Below are 19,167 nucleotides of genomic sequence, written 5' to 3'. Positions count from 1 at the left end.
TCTCTTTTTTAAAGTCTGAGCAAGATGTTGTTTTGGCTTGAGACTGGGTTACAGAGATGTGGTTAACAGGACGGGAGGATGTTACCAAAGACATAATTGAGTTGCATGATGGGAATTACTGTATGGGATCCAGCTTCTTTTAAGTTTCACCCATACCAAGGGTTTAAAACACAGCCAGAGTATCCCTGCCTCTGCTGCTTCAGTTTTTTAACCATTCTTTCTTCAGGCCAAAAAGTGGTCAAAGTTAAGAATATCACTCAAGAGTATCACTAATATTTCATGTAGTGGTACAACCAGGAACAACAACAAAAAAGATTTCCCAAATAACACCACACAGCACAAAGTACTGCTGCGTCGTTTGAATGAGAAAAACACATAAAGGCCTATTCGCAAAAGAGTAGCATGTTTCTCTCCGTGCACCAACTACAACCGAACGACCTAGAATGAAATGAAACTTTTTCTTTGTATTTCAGGGATCTGTTAAAGACTCCTTTATGAAGGCCCCTTCTACCTTACTTCACTAGGCACAGGATTAGAGTATGAGACTGCAAATTATTACCCCCACTGAATTAATCATTTTAAGATTTTTATTTTTTTTTAAAGTCCCTGATTGGAGTCCCGAACACCCACATGGCCCCAGGTTCCTGATGATTAATGCTGTTAATGATTTGCCGTCTGGTTGAGGATAAAACAGCTCATTTGTTCTACAGCGGTCCGGCCAGTCAGTCCGCTGGGGTCGAAAAAAGGGAAAGAGAGGTTTGTCTGGTGAGGACGCTGAGAGACGTTCACAGTTTATTAGCTGACTTTGTGTGAAACAGGCAACTGAACAAGCAGTTTTTTTAAGCAGGTGTGGTTTTGTGAGCTGGACAGAGAGAGAGAGAGAGAGAGAGAGAGAGAGAGAGAGAGAGAGCAGGAAGTAACCAGGAAGCCACGTGGTTTTGTTTCTTATTTATTGCACCATGTCATTAAAAATGCATCTGTAACATCAGTGTAGCTTCCGAGGCCCTAATTCTAAGAAAGGAGAGGAGTTGACGAAACTCCTTCGAGAGGTAGACTCACTTAACCGAACATTCAATATTCTAAACGGAAAGCAGTCAGAATGAACAAATACACGAGTCCGGTTAATATTAGAGAGAGAATCTCCAGTCTATTTCCACTACATAATTCCACCCAAAGCAAACATCGCAACAGTCATCAAGAATTCCTCAGTGACCCACAGCAGCACAAGTAAAGAAGATGAAAGTGTAAACTCTTCCTTGCGCCGCCTGAAGGGAAGGTCGTTTTAAATCCACCGCTCGCTAAAACCAACACTAATTTAAGCTTGAGTGTCCCAAGAGTGGAAACAAACATATGGCTTTAATATTTCTTTTTTCTTTTTGCATATTCATAAAGAGGTCATCCCTGCCAGGGGCATAAAAATAGCTTGTCTGTTTGCTTGCCAAGAAATGATTAACACTGTTAGCTGCCTGTAGTTAAACAGTGAAAAAGAGCCACGGACGGAGTGCGTGCGAGCGTTCGGGCCGGCCGGCTCTGGGGGATCCTGGAAGATTTGAGCTGCAGCGCTTCGGGGAGGGAGGAGGAGCGAGGAGGAGGAGGGGGAGGATGGAGGGGGGGGGGGGCTGCTGTCCTCAGATGATCTGTGCAGGGGGGGCTGCAGAGCCAAAACACACAATGCACAGCGGCAAAGCAGTAACAAGACACAGTTTAAGACTCAGATAAATATATGAAATCAGTGTTAACCACCTTTAACCGATAAATATAAGTACAAGTAGATGAATCAATAAATAGTTTTTTGAACAGGCAAAAGTGGCCAGACATCCACGAGTAGTGCAATTTAGTGTCCTGCAGCGCAGGAGCTAAATGGATTTTCTCGGTGGGTTCATAACGGGTCACTTGACCACGTCCGAGAGCTTTCCTTTAGGTTGACCACATCCTGCATTAGCCACATCCTGTATTATTTTTTTTTAAAAACTAAACAAAACGTAGCAATAAGACACTGTAACATGCATGAACCCTTTTGTCGCGGGAGAGAGCACGGAGGAGGCGGAGCTCGTCCAGGTTGTGGGACATGCGCTGGAGTCGGGCTCTTCACCTGGTGACGCAACAGAGAGAGAGAGGGAAAAGGATTGAATGTAAAGCCACAGATTGTTGTCCTCGAGGCAGGACTGGGATTAAAAATCTTTATCTCTCCTACAATAAAGCTGCAGGCAGATACTACCTTAGACCTGCAGCTAGTTCTCCAAGTACACAGAAAGCGACGTGGGGCCGAAGCGGCGTCCCATAAGAGTTTCTTACAGGCAACGAACCCAGCAGCTTACTCAAATATCTGAAGGTCTTACTGCTAATAAATAAACGTCATCTTTTTGTCCAGAAGCCACAGTGTAACATAATGCGGGAAATGAAAAGGGACAGGTGGGAAAAGATGAGGCTGTGGGAATATTTGCATTTTCCTCATACATAAGCTATCATAAAATTATAAAGAAGAACCCAGTAGGAGTTAATTTACAGTATATTAAGTGGATGGTGTTACGGCCTAGCACACAGAAGCAAGCGTTTTCCCTCAGCTTCCATTCATTACACTAAGCTGAGCTAACCAGCTGCTAGCTGTAGCTTCATGCACAGCACAGACGTGAGAGTGATCTCCATGCAAACTTGTGGCCAACAGTATTTGCCACAAATTCAAACTATCCCGTTACCTGCTGACACGGTTACATAATGTACCAGAGAGACTGTTACAGAATTGGGACAGTAATATTTCTACTCCCAAATTTCTCAAACAAGACACTTTGATATTGCAGCACGATTCAGGTCCGAGTTTCATCGAGGCAAATGATCAAGCCCTCTCCGGAGAGGTGCATTCCCTTTGAAACATTCGTCCGGCTTTGCACTGCACTGGGCCGCTCACTGCTCATGTATGCAGACTTAAGCCGGTGTCTGGTGGCGGTTGATCAGGCGTTAATATTACAGTGTAACTCAATGCTTCGGGCGAGGAGAGATCGCGGGCCTCAAATCCCATGTGAAAAGAACCAACTGTGCACCGCAGTCGAGTCCCCGGAGACTGTGTCAGAGAATGAATGCTGCCTCATAATTAACCATCACCAATGTCCATCCATCCATCGTCTCCCGCCTTATCCATTTAAGGGTCACGGGGGGCTGGAGTCAATCCCAGCTTACATTGGGCAAGAGGCGGGGTTCACCCTGGACAGGTTTGCCAGCCAACGCAGGGCAACATACAGAGACGGACAATCATTCACTCTCACATTCACACCTACGGTCAATTTAGAGTCTCCATTTAACCTGACCCCATTCTGCATGTGTTTGGACTGTGGGAGGAAGCCGGAGAACCCGGAGAGAACCCACGCATACACGGGGAGAACATGCAAACTCCACACAGAGAGGTCCTGGTTGGTTTGAACCGGGATTTGAACCCAGAACCTTATTGCTGTGAGGCTAACCACTACACCACCGTGCAGCCCCCATCACCAATGTGTTTTTTATTATCGTCTCATTTGTCAGAGACCATGGAGAGAAAAAAAGATGTCTACCTATTTGCCCGAAAGCTCCTTCTTCAGGCAGGACTTGAAGGAGGTGAACTTCTCCTCCACTCGGACCCCCTGCGAGCGACAGAGAGGGGAGAGGAGGAGGAAATACGATGAGAACAGTTTCCTGATGTCCCACTAGGTGGCAGTATAATTTCACACAAAAAAAACACTTGTCACAGACAGAGGTGAGATGTGTTCCAGTAATAAAAAGTGTCAGGAGTGTAATTTAGACATTACGGCATGGAGGTGTTTAAGTGAACCATTACCTGGAGAAAAAAGGAGACGTGATAAGTACTTACTCAAAGTCCTAATCAAACAGCGGGGACGGTGTTTGTGCGGATAACAGTTGCTTTAGCAGGCCTAATTGTGTTAAAGCATATGTTTTGGATATAAACATGCATCTCTGAGCTCAGCATGTGCCCACATTTGCCTGTTTGCCCTTCATCAGATTACGGCTGACTCGACTTTGCGCGCACGTGTCCATCTCTGAGCTCTTAGAGGCAACTCGGCATAGATTTGCGCATCCAGGAGTAGCTGACAGAAAGGAGTGACAACACGCAGGTATTTCACATAGCACAGAACACCTCTGTGCCACGTGTGGAGCTGCTCCCCGAGGGCTGACGATGGAGGAGGAGGAGGAGGAGGAGAGCGGGCTGGGCAGGTACCTCTTCTCTCGGTGTCACCTTTGGTGTCGTTAAAAAACAGAGATGAATGGTGTTCATGCCGTCTCACCCTGTTGCCGCGGTGCAGCCGGTCCTTCATGATGCCGACGAACTCCTTTTGGCTGAGTTTATCGTCGTGATCCTCGTCGAAGATCTTGAAGACCGTGTTGACCAAGTGGCGGGTCAGCTTGATCCCCGTGGCCACGTAGACAGCTCGGGTAAACTCCTCTGAAAATGACATTTAAAGGGATAAGACAACAGGGTAGCCTAACTCAGATCACGGATATCTTTGACATGAAGTGGATCCTCCTGAAGGAGGAACGTAAACCTTCTCTATAGATAAAAAAAATGTCCTGTTCTTATTCTGGGACTACTAGATTCTGAACTGTGTATCCTAAACCATCAGAAACAAAAGACCAGCCCAAGACAGACACTCCTGAAAAAGGACTGAGCTGCTGGATCATAGTAGCATTACATTGGAAAAAAAACTGCAGCTACACCTTCTATTAACAGGATGAGGAGAAACTTTGTTCCTGAGTGAAGGACAGCTTCTGAAATGTAAAAAGGAGCGTTAGCACATAAAGTGGCATTCCATTGATCGGCGGAGGTCCAGGAGGTCAGCTCCCTGGGAAGGAGCACTACTCAGACTGTGAAAAGAGCTGCATTACGTCTTCTGCGGCCCTAGAGCAACGTTTCAAAGGCTGAAAAGTGACTCCAATGCTGTCACCAGACTTTTTCCTCATATTCGAGAAACAAATGATGGAGAGTAGACGCACTACAGGAGATGTGTACGATACCACCAAGACAGCAAATTAGAGAGCCGAAAAATCTTCAAACGGAAAGTGTGTTTTACTTCTTACAATAAAATGAAGGTTTACCCTTTGTGCTGATTAATCGACAGAAATGTATCGTACATCAAGCAAATACACATTTCTAGCAAATACAGCTCAAAAAGTATGTTGTTTTTCAAATTCAGCCCCTACAGCACGGTGTGTCTGCTACGTCTGGGGTCATCTCTGCGGAGGCTTGTGTTTCCCCCGTGGGTGCATTTTTAACTAACCGCACTGCAAACGCGGGGGACGAGGAGTGAAAACCAAAGCCTGGGGCTCGCCACGAGGATAAAAAACAGTCCAACGCGAGTGAGACTTCACCTTGACCGATGGAGCGACTGGCAAAGTTGTACATCTGCATGGCGATGGTAAAGTCCTCCAGGTTGTTTAGGAACTGGAAGAAGGACCTGAACTCCTCAAAGGTGATTCCCTGCAAAAGAGATAACGGCATGGAAAAACGATGTCTTCATTTATGAAACATAAACCCTGCGAAATGTTAAGTGCCTCGTAAAGCAAACTTCTGCAATGTGTCAACACCACGGCTAAGGGTAATGCTACAATTCACACGATACATAATAATCTGCTTCCTTTCATCCTGGGGGGGGGGGGCCTTTAGTGTGTGTGGGACCTTGAAGCCATCAGACAGATAACACACCCAAACAGACAAAGTAGACACTGCAGGATTTCCCCCCTGCGCGGTATGGACACGCTGAGCTGTCAGCAGTGGGGGGAGGATAGTGGCTTTTGGGGAGAGGTCAGGCCGTTTGCGAACTTTTTTCTAAAGCAGATTAACCCGATACTTGCATAAACAAAAACAAAAGTGATGAATCCCCCAACATCTCAGGCTCGGCTGATGACTCAAAGACTGAGCCCATTGATGTGCACTCAACCGTCCTCGCAGCTACGAGCTCTTTCTCCCGCCGTGGGCCCCCGCCCGAACGGGCGGCACACACAGCCGAACAAATGGGGCAATGACTAATCTGTGACACTTTGCTGTTTCAACGAGGTGAGGGCCATAAAATATCTCTCAGCCCTAATGACGGCAGCCACTTGATTATCAATGGAGATCTAGCAACAGGCTACTCGAGGCGGCTGAGGAGCCGCCGGGCGTCTTTTCATGCGGGTCAGCGTGCCAAGAGGAAAAACAAATTAAAGCTCAAATGAGGATGCTTCACTCAGCAGCTAATTCACACAGTGGTAGTGAAAAGAAAACAGGAGTTAAATATATATATATATCTACGTATATGTATATATACACAGACATTAAACAAAAATAACTATACTGTTTCTACAGTTTACATCCACATGCAGCCATGTAAAGTTTTTTTTTTAAGTTGAGTTTCATGTTTGTATCTTTGGAAGAACTAGTCAGATTGGAAACCCCCTCCAACGCTGAAATGGCTCTAGCTCATTCACGCTGTACATTGCAATGTCTTTTTTAATAGCGCTCATGGGTTGATGACAAAAGCTTAAAAAAAAATAGTTCAGCATCTTTTGTGGGGGGGGGGGGGGGGGGGGGGGTCGACACCTCTCTCATGTCTGTACACTAAATGTGAAGCTATGGCCAGTGTGTAGCAGCACTAGGCATTCAGAGATAGCCTTCCTCTCTCCAAACTAAAAGACAAAGTCTTTCAAGCAGCATCCTGAAGGCACAGCATTTCATTCATAAAAAAAAAAAAAAACATTTTTATGGGGGGCTATGTGCTGGACCTATTGTGTGGCAGGGTGCAGTGACTTCCTTGAACGTTTCCATTACAGTGAGGGGGGAACAGTATATCTCACCTAACAGTATGGAGCAGTCAGAGAAGAGAGAAGCTGCACCGGTTAGACAGATAAACTATTGTTTAATTGTCAATTAGCTCCAACTCCCCGAAAATCACAGATTGACATTTACGATCTTATGCAGGTCAAACAAACTAGACACAGCACGTGAATGTGAATTTGGGAGATTTACGGAGGATGAGAGATTGATGTTTCATTGGATTACAACACTCTCTTCTCTTGTATGATAACGTGTGTTTGACAAGGTGAATGTGAGGGGAAAAAACAGCGCGCACCTTTTCGTCCGGCATGCTGTGCCGCAGGTTCTCCAGGTATCCGCTGACGTCGTCCACGTTGGTGTAGCGGAGGAGGATCCTGGCAAAGTCTTCCTCGCTGATGGTGGGCATGCCTTTGGAGTAGGAGAGGAACTCTATCTCGAGCACCTCTGTCTGCAGGTTGTCCATGAACCTGGAAGAGCGACACAGACGGGGCGGCTGCTGATAAGGACAAGGAGCTCACGCACAGAGGAAGACTTAACGTAGTCACCAACAGTTCAGTGTGCTACGAAAATGATTAACAATATTAGGTGGTGAGACAAAAGGACAAAGGTTCATCGACTCACTTGTAAAAATCTTCAAATTTCAAGTCAGCTTTGCCTTTTTTACCAAAGAAATGCACCAGCAGCGTTGTCTCCGTCTTTTCGTCCACGTTCTACCAGAAGAACCCAAAGTAAAAAAGTGCGTCATCGCTCTTTATAGCTGTAAATATGTCAAAGCAAAAACAATGCACACAACCACAAAGCACAACTGATTACTGCAACGGTGAAGCTGAAGTCAAAATATTTGCACAAAATCTCGGTTCCCGGGTGCCGGAACGAGCTTCTCTGTCACATACAGGAGTAGTGTGGTGACTCCAGGTAAACATTAACGCTGACTTTTATTTAACCAATGCTGAAACTTCGAGTAAAGATGTTAGTTGAAAGCCCAGATTGAGCTATTCAATAATTACTCAGAGTTAATGGTTAATTTTCACTGTGCCTGAAACCAAACATTTGGGCAAAAGCTTCTCATTTCCTCTCCGTTCAAACATGGGCCATGCGACAGATTTATCACGCATGCTTCACACCTTGGGGCAGATGCTGAAGGAAGAGGAGCTCTGTGAGAATTTACCCTGAGCAACAAGGGGACAAATGCATAAACCGAGAACAACTTCCACTGTGTTTGCTAAGCGTAAAGGAGAGTCAGATTGCGCAGCGGGGCCTGTTGTGTAGTTACTGTAGCGCTACAATAGTCAAAGGGGAAGAAGCATCTTAACGGCCACTTCACTACCTCGGTGAGATCAGAAAACAGAGCTTGACTTGTGCCACGTCTGAGAACATCCCACATGCCGCGGGCCGCCACATGCTGACTGTCTTTTTTAAGAACCTGTGGTAGCAGTTGAAGCACAGCTATTAGAAGAAGAAGAAACAATAATACATTTGGAACACGGTTAGGTAGATTAGGGGACATGAACATGGGTGGACGAACACGGAGGCCGCACACTCATCGACACGCGGACACGACACAGGGTGAGGAGAGACACACGGCACAGAGGGCAGACAGACAGGTGAGCATGCAATCCTCACAGACCCTGGGACAGACAGACAATCTGACATCCAAACAGGCACACAGGCGGGGCGGACACCGGTGTATCCGAGGCCCATCGGCCCTGACACGAGCCTCGCTCTGCAGCGATGCATGCAGCCTCTCGGCAGGACGGCGAGCCTATACGCAGCTGACATGTGTCCAACGCATGCAGGTCCTGAGACCTGGGGCTGTGATTCATGCCGGGTAACTGAACACCACCCTGCGCATCGTCGAGCTGCCAGACAAATGCAAAAAAGGTTATCCACGGCCACAGTGGCGTTGTGCAAAAAGGTTCACAAGCCGCTCGGTGCTATTTTTTTCACAGTGAGGTCGCGCTCCCGCTCTCGAATGAATTGACCGTCATCATTATTACGGTTCGCGCGGCTCCCTTCACTCTCTCAACCGCTCCGGGGCTAATATAACCAGAGCTAGACTGGAACACAACAACAATTTGCTTGTAATTGGTGTCGGTGTGGGCGCGATAGAAAGATAACAGGAGAAAAAAAAAATCTGTCATCCAAGTAGTTAAGAAATCCCGGATTTCTCTCTCCCAGTTATGAGCCATCCCCCGATTGTTTGTGTCTGTCTCTCATTCTGCTTTGCCAACTGATCATTTCATTGATGCCTGTCAGGTCTCGACATCACCACGCCGAAGAAGCACGCAGCCAGTCAGAGATACCGCCCGCCGCCGTCGACACGTGTTCTCATGTATGGCTTCGCTTCGTTTCACAATATTTATTAATCTCATTCAGGATTTTTCTTTTTCTTTTTTTCATCGCTCAAGCCCGCAGGGGGAATGTGAGACAGCTGATAAAACAGCTTTTCCTCAGAGCCTCATCGCTTTTCACAAGTGAGGGGGGAGATTTACGACATGATCCCGCAGCTAATTACAGAACAACTCTTTAATGCACCGCGCTTGGACCCATCTCAGCCCCTGAAAAGATCCAATACACTTGTAAGTAGAATTCTTTTTGCCGGGGAAAGCCCAACCGCAGCGCTGAAGAAATGCCTGTGATGTGTTTCTGCAAAAAAAAAACTTGACTTTTGAACTTTTTGCAGTACCGCAGGAGGAATCAAAACAAAAGAGACACACCTAGAGGTAGAGTCTTCAAACAGTGCTGTGAAAAGACGGCCCTGTCCCTGTGTGAGCTGTGGGCTCCTGTGTGTGTGTGTGTGTGTGTGTGTGTGTGTGTGTGTGTGTGTGTGTGTGCGTGCGTGTGCGTGCGTGTGTTGAGTGCTCTTCACAGTGCTGCTTCTCCTCCCTGACTGGCATCTTCATGGTCAAACCGATCTCAAAAGGTAACCTGAGCCCAGATACCACTCCTCAAGAAACTGTAAAAATAAAACATGGGGGTCCGGGTGAAAACGTTGTCAGCCTTCAGGTAAGTGGAATCTCTCGCCCGACGCTGACAAAAGGCAAGTACATAAATCATCTGCGCTGCTGCCCCTCCGCTATCTCACACACACACACACACACACACACATACGCACACATTAAGACAATTTCAATTCCAGTGAAGGAGGCCGCGCGGTGTTAACTGTGACAAATACGGGTGTTGTCAGCCCCCGGGATACCTGTGTTTTTCTGTGCTCACTCACTAAGCAAAAACATTTTTCGGGTTAGGGGAGACTGCATGCCAAAGACACATGCAACAAGCAGAGCTGTTCATCTTCCTTCAGGGAAAAAAAGTACAATACGCACACTGTGCGGCTGGGATTTGCGTTGACCGTAAAGCTGCAGGATCTGAAATGCGAAAAAAGAGAGAGAGAGAAGGTGCGCGCATGACAGAAGATCCATTCATAAATCACACAGCAAGTACCGCGGAACAGGGAGATGGCCCGACGCGAGTTCGCAAGCCCCCAATCGAAGCCGAAAGTCGTCAAGTTTGAACCAGGATTAATCCTCCTTTCCTTAAGCTTTTATGAAAGCGCCCAGTCTTCATCCTCAACTCTGTCTCCTCGCAGGGCATCATTATATTTCCAAATCTAGAGTGCCCATTCTAATGATCTTTTTGATGGTCATGCGGGCATCAGATTAACCCAAGTCTGTCCAGAGATGCCAACGTTTTGTCCCAGCAGAGTCAGCTCCTCCATGTTGTGTTTGTGTGATAAGACCTCAAAGAGTCGCTCTTATCGCTCCATTCGGGCTCTGCCTGTTTACATCCACCTGCATGCGGCACAAGGGCGGCCCTGCAGAGATGAAAGCCTCAGGCATGTTTCACCCTGTGTGACCACATTCACCTACTGCGTGTGCAGCCTGTGTTCTCTCGAGGAAATCCTGCAAGTGTTGCAAAAAGCGACCACGTCGGATGCCGCCAGAAATTTAAAGTGCAGATGGATGTACTGAAGGCAAAACAAGTTGTGACATTACAACTACAGCTGACATAGCAGGCGACTTCTCATTCAACATATTTCAAGCAGACACGGAGCAACATGAGCTTCCATTTGAAGTTGTGTGCCTGTTCAACAATATTCGATCTTATCGTTGTGCTTTGTGGGAAATATCGGCCTCTTCAGCTGTGAATAGCTCTACTGTGTTCACCAACATTGGCAGGTAGTGCACACTGGGTTTATCGCAGTACTTCTGCTGGAATGGGACTGATGAGAGCTGCGAGGCTTCACCCAAACAACGACATTGAGAACAGATTAAAAAAAAGGTTGAACGCAAGTCAAATATTCATTTTTCTTCTCCCTAAACTACCTGGGTGTCTTCGCCGGCCGGTTGCTAACTTTGTCTGACCTCCATCTGGCCTGGTTGCATTTGTCAGAGCCTTATTGGCTGAGGCTGCCGCTAGAAATGAGGCTGATGAGAAAAACTTGCAGGAGAACCCATAAACAATCATTTTAAAAAGTGCTGAAAACGCTTAGTAAAGCATAGTCAGTTTGTCCAATGAAAGTGAAGTGTGAAGTGTAAACCAATTTTTAAAACTCTTACCTGCTGGTCCAATCTTTGCACGTCTTCGCTGACTTCTTTTCTGTCCTTTTTCTTGCGGAAAATTTCCTCCAGCTGGAGAAAAGGACCGTGCATGATTATTGCGATTGCGACATGTGATCAAATGCATTTCATTATGTCTGATTGTGTCAGGACGTGGTTCATACCGCCAAGAACTCCCTTTTGTCCACCATTTCGTTCCCATCCGCATCGAACATGTTGAACGCAATCCTGAAGCCTGCATGGGGCTCTGAAGTCAGACAAAAATCCACTACCTCTTCACCTTTTATTCTCTTAACAAATCAAATACTAATTATAATAATAGACACATTCTGCCAAAGGTCAGTTCAAATATACACTTACTTGTTAAAATGCAGAGCAGGAAGAGGTACTCTGTGTAACTTAGGACACCTGAAAAAAAACACACAAAAAGAAGCTATTCAAGACGAGAAACAAAAACCAAAATGTTCCCTTTTCCGCACAAGACGCCATCAAACGGCATTAACGAGAAGGTGTTTACAGATGTTCAAAGTCGTGCGGCCGAGGTGAACAAGCTACCCAAAGAAACAGTGCACGCCTTCAGACAAGAGTAATCTGCTCGCGCCCACTGATAACATCTTAAAAGGTGCCTTTTACTTCATGCTCGGTGTTCCTCTCACACAAACACTGGCTTTACAACTGAGCTGTCCGTCCGGACACAAACCCAAACAAATTTAAAGCCCACGGCTTCTGATCGTGTTTGGGTAACAAGGTGTAATACATTCTCAAGTGATCTGTCACTGATTGAGAACGGCCGATTCGGCTTCTGTGTCCCGTCCTTCAGCCCCCTTTGTTGTGTGACACGGAGAGGGGAAGAGTAAGTGTCGGGAGACATCTCAGCCGACTCGGGAGGCTTCTCCCCTCCGACTCTGAAAGCATTCCCGAGCTTTTGTTTGCTCGGGGAAGATAGAGAATCGGGCTCAGATAGTTCTGGGTGACTGCTCCGGGTGTTATGGGAAAAGAATCCAGGTACAGGCTTTGCTGCAGGGAGATATGTTCAGGAGGAGGAACATTAAAATGGAGAAGAGGGGGGGGGGGGGGGGGGGGGGGGAAGAAAAAAAGTGGCAAGTTAAGACAGAATTTCGACGCTGCCTTACATTTCCTCGAGAGGACGGGAAGCATGCCGCTAATGGGATGATGTAAAAACCACTGGAACACATGTACAAACCGAGGTGTGAAAAGAGAATTAGTGATGCATGCCATTCGACAAAGTTCATCTAAAAAAATTCCCCCCCGTGACAAAAAATGCTCCATCCTCCTGCTGTTTGGCAGGTCGGGCCTTATAATGACAACAGATCTCTGGCTTCAAAGCCTTTAAAGCTTAAATGGGTTGAGGGAGAGAGGAAAAAAAAAACTTTTAAGATTCCAGCCATGTCTCACCAATACCACACACCTTCACTCCTGGAGGGAGGACCCCCCCCGCCCGCGCCCTCCCGGCAGCTCAGCCCCTGAGCTCAAGTAGATGTTGTTAGACAATACAAAGAATTCCACAGAAACACTTCATACAGAGTGGCAGTCCCACAGATGTAATCCAATGCCATTCTTAGGCTTCATAATGTCCGTGGTGATCGGGGGGGGGGGGGGGGGGCGCTGGGGGCTGGCCAGAGGGACGTGTCTCAACATAGCTGGGTTCAAACGGCTCCCTCGCTCGCCAAGGCAGCGCTTTGTTCACAGATCAATCCAGTCCCTTTTTTCTTCCCCTGACAAAAGCCGCAAAGTTTAACAGCAGGATTAAAAGCCCCAAATCCCACCATTGGCACTTAGCTAAAGCAACAGAGAGGGGAGAGCGGCGCAGCGAGATCTGATGCTCCGCCGGCTCGTCTGACCTACTGAGCGGGCGTGTTGCGGGCACCGGGTGGGGAAATTAAAAAAGACCTCCGCTCGCAGATGGCGACCTCACATTTGATTGAGATTAGTGATGCAAAATGCTGCTGAAACTCAAGTCTAATCGGTGACATTTAGCCTTTTAATTTGACACTAGTCATAGTGACGAGAAGGTAATGAGCACATTATCATTGAACTATTTCCATGTCATTGCAACTCTAATACTGAGTCATTTAACAGCACAGCTGTAAAGTTATGTAAAGACGCTGTAAAGATATATCAATATTTCTTAGTTTTAAACTAAGGGACTTTAAGACGTCCCTCTCTTCAAGGAAATGTTTACTTTCCCAACAGTTAGTACGGAATCATGCACATTTCTTTCCAGGAAACTTCATTTTGTTATTTCATTTCTTTAGTAGAGAACCCGGGAGGATATTGTTATGGAGTCGGCCCTCCTGCAAGGGTTCACCTGAGAATAAATCTACAACATGTTGCCAGGCTGATGGAGAGATAAGATAAGTATTTTCAGCACACCCTCTCTCTCGCTCTGGACTACATGAGGCGGGCATGCAAAACAGAGCACACTCTGATCGAGACCTGGAAGGGCCTTTTATACGACAGCTTTATAAAAAATAATAAAAGCATAACAAATGACGTATCTTCGAGGGATTTGTGAATACGCCTCTTAATACGTCAAGTGGGTTTCCTTACCTCGCTCCCGAAGATTCCTGAACAAATTAGACGATCCTTTCCAAACAGGCGGGGTATCGGCCAGCATCTTGTCTAATTCCTGAGAGAGAAGAGGGAAATCACAGATCATTCATTTTCTAAATCCTGGGTTTTCAGAACATGATACAATGTCAACTGTCATTATTACAGAGGTGAGGCAGAGACTCTTCTCAATAACGACAAAAATGTCTTTTATTGTAATTGAGTATTAATTCAGATGGAGTTGCCTCTTCATTACAATACATCTCATAGGAGCTGTAAACTGAAGGACTCACCTTTTTAGAAAGTGACCTCAACGCTCTCCTGCCTAAAAGATAAGGTTAACAGTTAGCAGCTTATTTGTGGGTGTGTGTGTGTGTTTTACATTTTGATGCTGAATTCTAAATTGAAATATCTCTGGATGCAGAACTGGAAAACAAAAGTGAAAACCGCTGTTTGCGGGGACAGCAACATTAGCTGCCGTATGTCCACGGACACATTCCGATGGTCAATAAAAGGAGGTGATAAGACGGATGCGTCGTAAAAAACACCTGGCTGGAAAATCACGTTGATAATGGTGACCATAACCCTCCACTGACACATTTTAAAGCCCTGCGTATAAAGCTAGGATCATGATTTCCATTTGATGGCTCCCTCTCCACCAAAGTAAGAAAGGGGGGTGGTGGTGTTGTCCTCAGTGCAGGCCTGTATCTGATGCCTGCAATCAATTTTTCATAACCGGCAACAATTATGGATCAAATATGAATAAATTATACGACAGCACTTTGGGTTTTGACTGAAATCGTTAAATGTCCATAACCGCTCCTTTGGTTGTGTCCGAAATTAAACCATCTCTGACGCACAGCGTTCACGTCCAAGGTCGTTCTAAACATCCATGGGAATGAAACAACTCTCTTTTTACAGCCACAATAAAACCATAAAACACCATAATTACCATTTTGCAACACATTAGCCATCATCAACCAGAGGATGGTGACAAAATAACGCGCTGTCCCATTCACTGCTCCTCGTTATCCGCCTTATTAAAAACGAGTGAAACCTTCTTTGAAACACTACAGCAAGGCCACGCGCCAAATCGTAATCAATCACAACAATCTCATTATTATATACGTGGAATCCACGTTGGGTCGTTCGGTCTCTCTGGGTCTCTGCGAGTTTGTTGCCACATAAATGAGCCATAAAAGTGGGCTTGCTGGTGAAGATGTCTATCTTTATGCAGGTGTTATGACTGAAGCACTTCAAGCCGCAACTCATTGTCTGATGACACTTCCCAGGCCCCTCGGCAACAAGGCACGTTCCAGGAAACATGCGCAGAGGGAACTTCTTTTTTTTTTTTTTAGATCTTGAGTAATAGAAGGATGAAAGGGGCAGGGATTTGTCTGATGACTTGATGGATGTGTAATTAAGCAAATGGCTGCTGACAAATACTGCGGATTTCTCCACAGAGCTGCAAAGACAACGCAGTTGCGTCTGCAGGGAGACACCCGGTTACAGTGCAGCGAGAGCAAGTAGAGCTATACATCTGGTGCCACGACAGGCGGAAAAATAATACGTGGATGAATTGACTTGTCGACAAGACAAATTGTCCTGTAGTAGTTAACTGAAAACTTTTGTCGGGTGGTTTGGGACTTTTGGTCGTACCAGGAGAGACATTTCAGGACGTCACACACAAAGATATTTAAGAATAAAGTCGTTTTAGACCACATTTACCGACTGTATATTAAGCATTTTAATCAGACTGAATATGTTTGTTTCCATGAAAGGAACTTTTCAGGAAAACCAAAGAACCTTCACAGGAAGTTCAACTGTGTTTCAGCCGGAGGAACTAAGGTCTAGATAGTTCTCTCACAGTTCCTGACCCTGAAGTCTCTCTGTTGATAGTGCTTTACTACTCAGAAAGAGAGGGAGTGCAGTACCTAACGTTGCTCACTGGTCACACACAAAACAAAAACAGACTACTTCAGATTTTGCACAGAATCGATTCATCCGGTCAGCAGGCGCTTCTAGTGCTTAATATCATGATGACGGACTGATGTCACTTGTGACGATTATTGTTTTATTGTCCCCTTCCTGACTTTACTAAAGATCAGACGGGTCAAAGAGCGAAACAACAACTAAATTTGTCATTTGATTGGATTCAGTCGTGTGCTGAAGAAAACTTCAGACGTTATCACATCGCCTACATAATTCATTTTTGCCTAATGTTGACAGTTTTTATGAAGAGGCAAAAGGGACACACACCTGGGACTTTGGTTCCCAGATTAATTTTGTCCCCGTGGCCCCTTTAGTTCCTGGAAGTACTCTGTCAAAAATAGTTTGACATCAATAGGGCTGCAGCTGATCAACAATTTAATCATCAATTAAAGTGCTAATCCTTTTTGTCAGTTAACAAATTAAACGTTTGTATTCATGAATTATTTTTAAAAAATGACCATCATAAGTTCCCAAAGCCCTTAGTGATGGTGTCCAATTACTCACGTCTGATCAACAACCCACAAATATTCAATGTATGACGATTTTGACAAATTTGACAAATAATTTACCATCAACTGACTGTCTGATATGTAGTTGCTTTTTCTTAGGCTTTTGATCGTATCACACAATCTCATTTGTCGAGGTATTGATGACAGAGCACCATGAGAACCTTGTTGCGTGTGTTTGAAGGTTCGGTGTCGAGGGAATGGGTCGAGGAACAGGAGAACACTCACTCTTCGGTTCGATCAGAGTGACGGATTCAATGAAGTTGATCGGAGTCATGTAGAGTTGGCCCTCGTACTCCATTGAGCTGAACAGGCGGAATCTGTTTTCATGGGACGACATATACACATCTCCGTCATCCAGACCGTAGGTCCTGGCCTGTAAACACACACACAGACACACACACACACACACACACACACACACACACAATCACTGTCCTGAAATATTGCAAATCTTATCAACAGTGATAATACCGTCTGACAGATGCTTTTCATGAAATCCGCGGAAGCTTTTCTTGTCACGGATCAGCCTCGCTCACATGGGACAACAAAGAGGCCCGTGCTTTAATTCAGTAATGGGGCGCATGTTATGTCAGGCCTATTTTTCAAAACCCCCGTTCACCAGATAATGTCCCTACAACTGTTCAGACGTAGGCAGATAAGGATGCTGGAGGCTGGTGAAGACAGAGTGGATCTCTCGGTCAGGTGGCACAGCGCCAGGTCCACTGGGCACAGAGCACACACCCAGGGAATGTGTGCCCCCCTCCGCTTAACCATTAAACCCCCTCGAACCGCCCCCACCGCTCATCAAATGTCAGTCCCTCCGCCAAGGCCCAGTGTCCAGTTTCCTGTGTCCCTGGATTCCTGCCGCCTGTGGACACCACTCAAGTTTACCCTCTCCCTCTCCTCCCACTCCTCCTCCTCCCACCTGCAGATATCAAACAAGGAATCTTCTGTAGCTACAAGCCAGAGGTTATTCGCGTGTTTGTTTACTGTGATCATGTGAAAATCACGTCACCATTGTCAACACGTGCCTGTGCCAGGAACTCTGGAGTGCTGTTACATGGGCTGACGCGCGCTGAACAGGGGAAAACAAAATAGGTTCTTTCCTGGTCTCCAGGAAGTGTTGACTTTACCGACTGAATCCGTCTACTTTGTTGGATTAATTAGTGTCGATCAAAAAGTGAACTGACTTTTCAAACATTGCGTTTTGTCAACATGTTGTTAAAATCTCCTCTGTGACATATTGTGTGATGACACCAATGAAGGCCATTTTGACATTTTTTACAATATTTTAACTTTTTTTTTTAAATTTTCGATGGTCAAAGTTTGCGATATAATAAATCATTTCAAAAACATAATCAATGGATCAATCAATAGGGAAAATAATCATAGCAAGTTCTAGACGTACAAGAGAATCCGTGATTCATCTCAGACGTGCAGGTCAATGTAATGAGATCAACTTCAGTTCAGGTCAACTATGACCTCATAAATAAACAAAAAATGTCCTCTCTCTGATTTGGTATCAACACCTATTCACACTAAAAGCTTCCCGGGGCTCCTGTTCACCGAGAGACCACGTAGTCAGGCTTTGCATTCATTTTGTCCACCCCTCAAATAATACAAATTATGTTTATGGGTAATATACAAGTATCTATCCGCCTCTTTTATGAATGCATGTTAAGTTTGAATTGAGCTACAGAAGCGGGCAGAGCCTTTAATCGTGGCGGCCATTCGGGTCACGTGACGCCCCTACGATCGATTTTGCAGTTTCAGCACCGAAGGTGGCGGATAGCTCCTGATGTGACGTCATGACGACCCATCGTCATCATCACTATTATCATCAACACTGTCGTTATTGTTGTGCTCTGGCGCGCACCCAGGGACGAGAGACAAACTATAGATAAGGGAAATACAGATAACTGGTGAATGACACTGCCGGGTACTGCCGGGGAAACGCGACGGGGAGGTTGACCCAGCGAGCGGTGCGGGGGGTCGTTACCGTCGGTGAGCATGTCGTGTCTACTTGCCCCCCCCCCCCCCACTGTACCTTGTCGGTGGCGGAAACCGACGGCAGCGCCACGAGCGACAGACGTCGCGCGTCGAGCCTCTTCCTTCCGGCGCGTCCGCCGGCGACCGGGCGGCAGTAGTAGTACGCGGCGCCGGCCGCGGCGCCGACGCACGCGCCGGCCGCGACGACTTTCAGCGCCTGGGCCGCGCGAGGGGACGGCGGCTGCCCGCGCGCCGCGAACGTCCCGGCGGCGCCGGAGCTGCTGGCGAACGAGGGGAGAAGCCTGCGCAGGGCAGCCATGACTGTTTTGCACGGAGGTGTCGTCACCGGCAGCGCTCGAAGGGCAGAGCCGGGGAGCGGCGAGAGCCGCCCGCCGCCCCCGAGCTCGCGAGAACTGCCGAAGGGGGAGCAGCTTCGGCTCGGCCATGTCCGGGGCGCTCCGGGATTGAAGGGCGTCAGATTCGCCAAAACGTTGATCGGTTGTTTATTTTACTGCAATAAAGACGTGATCTTGGTGGAGTCATTGTATCGCCACTCGCGGGTAGATTTAAAGTGTCACACCTTTATTAACAGCAGGTTAAATCAGAATTATAGGTGATGTCAAAGCTCAAGCCCACCACCACCAACTCTCTCTCTCTCTCTCTCTCTCTCTCTCTCTCTCTCTCCCTCTCCCTGTGTCTCTCCTGTTTTACGCCTTGAAAGAAAAAGAAAGGGGGGGGGGATCCCTGCCAG

At 46.5% G+C, this 19,167-nt stretch overlaps 1 protein-coding gene across 2 annotated transcripts; it reads right to left on the bottom strand.

The window, feature by feature from the left end:
* Window positions 1-933: 933 nt before the first annotated feature.
* micu3b (mitochondrial calcium uptake family, member 3b) lies at window positions 934-18,885 on the bottom strand. 2 transcript variants are annotated; one of them, XM_035650244.2, is made up of 15 exons: window positions 18,475-18,885; window positions 16,653-16,800; window positions 14,220-14,251; window positions 13,927-14,005; window positions 11,716-11,763; window positions 11,520-11,602; window positions 11,356-11,427; window positions 10,123-10,164; window positions 8,124-8,219; window positions 7,418-7,506; window positions 7,092-7,263; window positions 5,356-5,464; window positions 4,275-4,432; window positions 3,546-3,614; window positions 934-2,092 (listed from the first exon to the last, which is right to left on the bottom strand). In XM_035650244.2, the coding sequence occupies exons 1-14, from the start codon at window positions 18,733-18,735 to the stop codon at window positions 3,546-3,548; spliced, it is 1,458 nt and encodes a 485-aa protein (XP_035506137.2). In that variant the 5' UTR covers window positions 18,736-18,885; the 3' UTR covers window positions 934-2,092. The 2 variants fall into 2 exon arrangements, with proteins under 2 accessions (XP_035506137.2, XP_047190458.1); XM_047334502.1 differs by lacking the exon at window positions 8,124-8,219.
* Between the last annotated feature and the right edge of the window lie 282 nt (window positions 18,886-19,167).

The sequence above is a fragment of the Scophthalmus maximus genome, chromosome 9 (genome assembly GCF_022379125.1).
Source record: "Scophthalmus maximus strain ysfricsl-2021 chromosome 9, ASM2237912v1, whole genome shotgun sequence".
NCBI lineage: Eukaryota > Metazoa > Chordata > Actinopteri > Pleuronectiformes > Scophthalmidae > Scophthalmus > Scophthalmus maximus.
The sequence above is the reverse complement of the archived record's forward strand: the minus strand, read 5'-3'. Positions and strand labels throughout refer to the sequence as shown.

Excerpts from the sequence above, each read along its gene's own strand:
- micu3b (XM_035650244.2), bottom strand. The coding sequence starts at position 18,735 with ATGGCTGCCCTGCGCAGGCTTCTCCCCTCGTTCGCCAGCAGCTCCGGC. Across the intron at positions 11,428-11,519 it reads ACAAAAGGGAGTTCTTGGCG|CTGGAGGAAATTTTCCGCAA; the intron begins GTATGAACCACG and ends CCTTTTCTCCAG. Across the intron at positions 10,165-11,355 it reads TGCAAAGATTGGACCAGCAG|ATCCTGCAGCTTTACGGTCA; the intron begins GTAAGAGTTTTA and ends TTCGCATTTCAG.